Consider the following 7,987-nt stretch of genomic DNA (forward strand, 5'->3'; position numbering starts at 1 on the left):
AGCAGGAACGAGGGTGCTGTCGCCGGTAGATGGCTGCCTTGGTTTTATGGCCATCCCCGCCCCTGCCCGAGTCCCTGATTAGGACTTTAGTAACAGAACGTTCTGCCACCGCTGGCTTGAGCTCAGCGCTGATCGGTCCGAAAGGCAGTGTGGATGCCTGTGTTCTGATTGCTCTTCTTAGAGGAAACGAAGTTAGGTTAAATACATACTACACTGAAGGCTAGATTTGATTTCTGTAGACAACAGTGCTTCCTGAGCACGGAGTCTCACAAAGAATCTCGTATGTGCTCCAGTAAATCGCGCTCGCATCGCCCACAGACAGAGGGCAGGCCCCTCCTGTACATCACCCAGAGCTCTTTCAGACCGTCAGACCGGTAAACATGTTTGTCGGGCTAGCCACTGAATCTGTAAAGAGGTACCATCTCTTCCTGCGTCGCCTTCCCTCCACTCGTGACTGACATAACGCTGCCTCGTGGTGTGAACTGGAATCCAACGAGTTTCCCTCGAGATAACTTGTCCCTACTATCTGGCTTTATAGACAAAAAACAGGCATGCGTTGCCACAGACAGGGAGTCAGGATCTTTAGAATGTTAAGTAAGAAGTTCCAAAGGCGGAGTGGAGGGCACAGGACTGGGTATAAACGCAGTGCTCAAATACAGAGGAAGCTTGCAATCGGGAGGAAGGGTATTTTAGAGTAAATAAGAGCAAGTCCGTAAGAATGAGGAGCTACACTCAACCCGCCAGCCGGAGGCACAGAAGGGCGGGCCCCCAGGGCCTTACCTCTTGTTCCTGTCCTCCAGCTGCAGCGTGTACACCATGTCGTCGGCCGCGTGCGTCTTGGAGTTGCTATCGCCCCATTTAAGCTTCAGGCTCTGAGGACCAGCTGCAGCACACTCTAGCCTGGGAGGCACTGGAGGTAAGGGCCGAGTTTTGGCTTTAATGAACTGACTAAATGGTCCAGCTCCAATTTCATTTATAGCCTGAATTCTGATCCTGGAGAAAGAGAAAAAATACAGACGATGCAGATTTATGAAGCAGCAAATCCTCCTTTGAAATGAACATCGCAGGGGATATAGCCAGGAAGAAGCACTGCGGTGAGCTTAAGTGCTCCTCTGCAGAGGTACTGTTCTAACTTCTTCCCAACAGTGAGGACAGTGTGCCGTGCCTGCCCGAGGAGCAGCTGGCATGGTGGTGGCACGGTGCTGGCACGGCAAGGCACACCTTCACTTGGCTGCATTACTGCCACCCCTCACTCCACAATGCGCTCAACCGGCTGATACCACCTGTGCTTTTCCTTCCGCTGAGGGGTGGCCATGCACCCAGCAACAGCTGCAAGAACTGGCTACCTTTACGCCATCCTCAGGAAGGTGAGGGTGAGACAGAGCACAGGACCTGAGGAAAACGCTAACACTGACAGCCACCATGACAAACAGGGACAGCCTGCTCTGCTCCAGGGCTTGTGCCATGGGGTAGGGACTATTACTGTCACTGCTTTTAGACATGAGGACTCTGAAGTCTGAATCAGGTTAAGCACTTCGATCTAACCGACCCAGTGGCTGCTAGGTGTGGAAGCCGAGTTGGCACATACACTATCATCTCCAGCGTCTACCCTGACCCCAGCGGGCAGGAATCACTTTGATGAATTACAAGGCAGGAACAGAGGCTGCTGGGCTCAGTCAGGGCACGGATCTGTACACTGGGTGGGGGCGGAGTCGGGTGTGACCCGGTCCCTTCAGGCTCTCAGGCTCCTGTGGCAGGACCACCACCATCTCCCATCATGCCTTGGACTGAAGCTGGCTACAAAGCCAACTCAAAGATAATCTCACTCAAACCGCACTTTGGGTTCAATGGCAAATGCCTTTTGCCAGTGAGATAGACTTTTAGAAGAGTCAACAAGTTTATTTTCACTTTATTCAGTGTTCGGCCCTAAAATTAACAACCTAGATTTTGAAATGCTTACTTCAACCTATCCTATCTTTTTAAAAACTACATTTTGGGACCAGCAGATGGCATTAATGGTTACAATGCTGGACTCTCAAGTAGCTGACCACGGTTGGAGTCCTGGAACAGGCGACTTAAAACTCACACCGGGCATATGTGCATGTATGCCCAAAATCCTGAGAGGAGAATGGAGGAAAAGGGACTGCACTGTGGTCAACCCCCCTGGGGGGGATTTCTCACTTTCTGCCTCTCTTAGTCTCTCTGGCGCACATGTGCCTTATAGCCAAAAAATAAAAAAAGAAAGAAAGAAAGAAAGAAAGAAAGAAAGAAAGAAAGAAAGAAAGAAAGAAAGAAAGGAAGGAAGGAAGGAAGAAAGGAAGGAAGGAAGGAAGGAAGGATATCTATCAGACAACAGAATTAAAAATCACTACTGAGAAAAGCAAGTTGCCTGGCCTGGCCTTCACCTCCGCTACCGAGCCCCAGGAATGAGCCACTCTGCTGGATCATAGTCTTGATGGAGTTACAGCCCTGACTGGTGTGTACCTGCTGTGCGCTGGGCCCCTCTGTCAGTATTTAGTACTCATGTATGTACTCCCCCAGGGACGTCGATGAGGTCCGGCACCTTGCCCTCCTTATTCAACAGGAGAAACAGACATGGAGACGTTGGGTAACCTGCGTGAAGACTCCACGAACGACCACAGGCTGAGCGGGCGGTTCCACCACTCCTCCTGGAGAAGCTCTTAGTCTGGCTGAGGGTATACCCTACCGGGGCCAGCCTGAATAATCACAGCTGGCTTCTGAACTTCTTCCAAGCACAAAGTCCCAATTGATGATGGTAAACTTTGCTCTGAGTGTGTTCTGTCAACTTGGAGACAGAATTAAGTAACTTGATGTGTTGCAGGCCATGGTGGGAGAAAGTCCTCCCAGGTAAGGAGCTCCAGGCAAGAAGAGAAGCAGATGTTAACTGAGTGCGCGCGTGGTGTGATGTAACTCCTCTTCCCTGGCCCCTTGTACAATCTAGAATAAAATCTACTCATAAATGATCTGTGACATTGTAGTTGCCTTTGGGCATGAGAAGAATGGTGAAGCCCTGGTCTAAGGAGGGCAAGCTCATGGGTGAAGCCAGATATCCAGTGACCTGAGTCAGAGTGAAAACATGGAGAAATCAAGGATGGAGACACCAAGGGGAGGGCTGACATAGAGTGGTAGGGAAACCCTCTCCCGGGTCCGGGGCCCTGGGGACCTGTAACCGAGCAACGTTTGCATTCGCACTCTTCAATGCCTTGCGTAACAATGGCTAGAATCACAGGCTTGGCCTGCAGAACCTGAGGATCCGCAGTCCTGGGGCTGATGGGGAATGCAGCTCTATTTCTGGCCCCTGCACTCACCGGTAGGTGGTTTCCGGAAGGAGATCTTTTACCATGTGGCTGGTGGTGCTGCCCACGGTGATGCTGGTATCTCCAAGGTCAATGTTGTAAGCAAGGATTTCCGATCCGTTATTGCATGGCTCTTCCCAGTTCAGTACAAGGCACACGGAGGGTGAATCGGGGTGGGTGGTGAGGGGCTGCTCCTCCAGGACGCAGAGAGTGGAGACGGGGTCCGGGGCAGATGCTGGTGTCTGGCAGAGCACGAGTTCACTGTACGGCCCTGCGCCCGCTTGGTTGAAGGCCTAAAACACAGAACAGCAAGGCCGAGGCCGCGCCACACTGTCAGCACATTCGAAAGCGTCCACATCGCGGCCGTTAGACAAGGCTAAAGGAGGACGCGTTTTACTTCTAGATGCACGGGGACCAATCACTCCTAGAAAACATCCACTTTAACCTAGTGACTGTTTCAAAAAATGACAATCACATCTTTTCCATGAATAAACCAGAAAACAGCCACACCGTCAGCACATTCGAAAGCGTCCACATTGCGGCCGTTAGACAAGGCTAAAGGAGGACGCGTTTTACTTCTAGATGCACGGGGACCAATCACTCCTAGAAAACATCCACTTTAACCTAGTGACTGTGTTTCAAAAAATGACAATCATATCTTTTCCATGAATAAAGCAGAAAACAAGGTCGTTAGCACCTCTGATAAACATAATTGAGAAGAACACTTTGCATTTCATGGGCCACTTCGGTTTCTGTACCGTCTTAGACGCCATCTGAACAATGCCCTCCTGAGGTCGCTATTGAATGGAGGTATCTTTATCTGCCTTTTACGGAGGTGGGAACTCAGACTCGGATGAAATAATCCAGTCTCTGGATTTACAGGGCAGGATCCTCCTGGCTGGTCATTACCCTCAGCCTGATCTGTGAGCGCTGCTGGCTGCCAGGACTGAGTCCCTGGTTCCTCCCCTTTGCTCTCTCAAACTCTTGGAGATCTGACCGTTTCTTGGGGGTAGATACCACCAATGTCCTACTCCCCAACAGAGATGTGGACGCAGGCCTCTGCCCGCATGCCAGTCGAGGCCCCTTCACCCACGGCCCACTGAATACCTCCACCTGGTGCCACCCACTGAGCATCTGTGCTTGGAGGGGGCAGGCGTCTCAAACGTGAGTGTCCCTCAGCTCCTCGCCTCTGCTGTGTCTTTACAGAAGGCCCCGTTGTGTCTCCTGTAGTCTTCTTGTCCTCGGGTCACTCAAGGAATGACGGGGTCACCCGTGGGTACTTTCCCTCTTATACTGCCTCCAGCACACCATCCTGTACAGCTCTGGTCAGCTACACGCTGTCTTGTCTGGCCATCCAGTGACCTCTAACTGGTCTCTGCTGGCCCTTGCCCCAGTCTATATTTGCCACAATCAGAGTGATGCTGTTAAACGAGTCATGATTTTCCCCTCAGATTCCTTCAGCGACTCTGCATCTCATTCAGAGCAAACTTCAGGCTCACAGATGCCTGAGACCCTTCTCTGGTCTGCTCACCAACACCCTTCTAGAGCCCCCATCAGCCCTCTGATTTCATTGCCTGCTAGTCTCTATTTTAATTCACAGAATTAATAAAATAAAACCCCAGCAGAGTGTCGGCTGACAGTAGGTGCTTAGGCCCCTTCCTCTCGGAGAAAGTCATGAAGGCTGACTTCACAGCAGACTCTCTGTTGAAGACAGTGTACATGGTAACAGCCTTCGTCTGATCACCACACGGCATGCACGCTTTCAAAACGCATGTTGTGCTCCATAAAGACACACAACAATGAAATGTAAGAAATTACTCAATAAGAAAAAAAAGTTCTCATTTTCAACTCATTATTTTAGATTTACAGAAAAGTTGTGAAAAACAGTAGAGACATTTGTGCTCCTCGCATAGCCTGTTTGTCCTAGTAGTAATATTTTACATCACCACAGAATAATAATTGAACCTGGGAGGTTATCATGGGTATAACACTATTAAGTCAATACAAACCTAATTCGACTATAACTGATTCTCAACAATTCCTTTTTGTGCGCTAGGATTCTACCCGGGTCCTACTTTCTTTTACTACCTCGACTGCATGGAGAACTTTTTTTTTTTTTTAGTTAGATCATCTGTTGTTATAAGTTTTCCAAGAAAAGTGAATTTTAAAGCACTTTTTACAAATAATCATGTGCCAAGAATATAATAGAATATAGAATATGCTGCACATAAATATAATTACTTGGCATCTCTTAATTAAAGTATTCCTAAGGAAGAAGATAACAATTTAAAAGTTACTGAGTAAAATATGTAAGAACTGTTTCACTCACACAGTAGAATTATTATGAAGATTTACTTTTTTTGTTTGTTTGTTTGCCACAGGGCACGTGCACTCACTAGAGAGAGATCAACCCCTGCCCCGGGTAGGAGATAGCCACGTCCCAATCCCTTCTCCACCCTCCCCTTAGGGTTCTGGGCATGCACACATGTGACAGTATGATTTCCAAGCTGCCAGGTCCAGGACTCAAACCATGGCTGGTCATGTGGGAGTACAGTGCCTTAACTACCATGCCACCTACTAGCCCCACAAAGGTTTAATTTTTAAGGTGTAGAATATTTACAAGGATATTTAAGTTAACTCTGTCTTTATAGTAATGTCTAAATAAAAGTAATTTATATGTGGTCCATAGATACGAAGAAATTGATACAGACTGAAGAGGCCCATCCACTGGCAGTAACTGCTAAGCACAGCGGTCGTGCTGGTGCAAGCACACACTGTACTTCACAGGGGCCGACTCGTTCGATAACAGATAAGCAGTGGTGCCCCTTTATTCGTAGGTGATCGAGTCGAAGGTCCACAGTGGGTCCCTGACACCACGGATGATACTAAACGCTACACACATTAAGTTTTATCCCATATGAGTATACTTATAAAATTTAATTTATAAATGAAACACAGGGAGAAATCAACAATAACCAATAATAAAATGGAACAATTATTACAATATAATGTAATAAAAGTTTTTTGATCGGGCTCTATCTCAAAATCTTTACTGTACTACACGCCTCCATTTTCAGATCACAGTTGACGGAGGGAAACAAACTATGGAACACAGAAGCACAGAAGCACTGGCAAGGGGGGCCAACATACAGACATTTAGAAATAGTTTCTATCCCTGACAACACAGGAAAAAGATTATTATGCGGACTCTATTCTTATCAATGTATCTTTTCAGAGGCAGTTTTGGGAAGACAGTGCTAAGTGACAACATATGCTCTGAAAGGAAGAAAGGAAACAGAAGAACATTTCGAAGAGACACCCAAACACAAAAAGCAGAGTGGAGCGAACCTTTTACTGTGGTGGCAGACGGTTCTTTCTTTATATCCTGCCTTGTTCCCAAAACAGGACCACGTAATTTAACCTCTTCCCAGTGACTCAGCATCCCTACTGAAGATCACATACTGCACGGTGACTCTGACTCCCTGACAGAGGGTCAGTTACGTCCCTGTGCGCCGTTCCAGAGGAAGGAAGGAAGGCGTGTAATGGAGAGTTCAATCCGAAATACTTGGGAGGAAGCAGACTTTGGCGCTAAGAGAAAAGCTTCCATTGATCTAGAAAATTAACTTAGAGTGGAAATGTTTTCTCCAAGAGGCCAGAAATACTCGGTACACATGTAATAAGCCACTTGATCCATGACTTAAAGCAGATGGAAGCCCCAATCTGCCGTCTTTGCTTCTTTATCTACGAAAATCTCAATGAGTGTGAAGACAGAACTCCAGGTCACCCCATCTCAGTACTCTCTGGATCTTTCCTGACCATGCTATGATCCGGCTACACCATTAGGCTCGAGAAATGCTACTGAACAAGGAGGGAAATGTGAACAAAACCCTATTTTCTCAGGACACTGAGACTTTATTAAAAAAAATCAGTTATCCAAGTGAATAAAAACAAAGTAAAGCATGATTATTGTGATTCTGGGGGGTTAGGTTTGAACCAACTGATCTTGAAGTTCTATTCGAACTTCAAATGGATTGGAAGCTTTCAGATGGCCAACCTTGATCTGGCCACTCGGGGGAGTCCTAGAACCTAAGGCAGTTAGCATTGTTTCCAGCTCCACCTAGCGGCTGGTATGTGAAGTTTCTGTCTTTCGCCAGTTCTCAGCGTCTTCCCCACAGAAACAGGCATCTCAAAGGACTCAGACAGGAGGGTCTCTAAGGAGCTGTGTCACCTCTCCCTTGAACGCTCATTTGTTTAGTGAACTGACAAGCAAGCAAGATGCAAGGGCAGTGAGTGGAGATGAACCTGATTTTGCTCTTACACTTTAGATCCCGTAGAGGCCAAAATTAACTGTAAGATACCCTAACAATCAAACTTATGAAAAAGTAATCTTTCCCCATTATCCCGTAATCCCATAAAGAATCTTAGAGCTGGATTTCCGAGGGGCCTTCCGGGGCCGCATGATCTTGAGTAACAGCGACCCACCTGTAGTCTACAGCAGTACTGCGCGGCAGGCAGCAGGTCTCGGATTTCGAAGCTGGTGTCCGGGCCGTGATAGACGAGTTCTAAAGACTCCTCATCCTCTCCCCACTCCAGCCTGTACTCTGAGATGTCGGCGCCAGACCTTTCGGGACTCTGCAAACCAGAAAGTCAGTAAGTGGGTACTTTGATTA

General features: G+C 47.8%; 1 protein-coding gene across 4 annotated transcripts in view; it reads right to left on the reverse strand.

Annotated features, from left to right (window-relative positions):
- The window catches only part of FNDC3B (fibronectin type III domain containing 3B), a 317,671-nt gene that overhangs the window by 27,073 nt on the left and 282,611 nt on the right, over positions 1-7,987 (reverse strand). For all 4 annotated transcript variants that reach the window (XM_027774421.1, XM_014590333.2, XM_027774420.1 and 1 more), the window contains 3 exons: positions 7,800-7,949; positions 3,330-3,610; positions 781-993 (listed from right to left, as the gene is read on the reverse strand). In XM_027774421.1, coding sequence (XP_027630222.1) covers positions 781-993; positions 3,330-3,610; positions 7,800-7,949 — 644 coding nt within the window. The remainder of the gene's footprint in view (positions 1-780; positions 994-3,329; positions 3,611-7,799; positions 7,950-7,987) is intronic.

Source organism: Tupaia chinensis, unplaced genomic scaffold (assembly GCF_000334495.1).
Source record: "Tupaia chinensis unplaced genomic scaffold, TupChi_1.0 Scaffold000430_1, whole genome shotgun sequence".
In the NCBI taxonomy this organism is placed as follows: domain Eukaryota; kingdom Metazoa; phylum Chordata; class Mammalia; order Scandentia; family Tupaiidae; genus Tupaia; species Tupaia belangeri.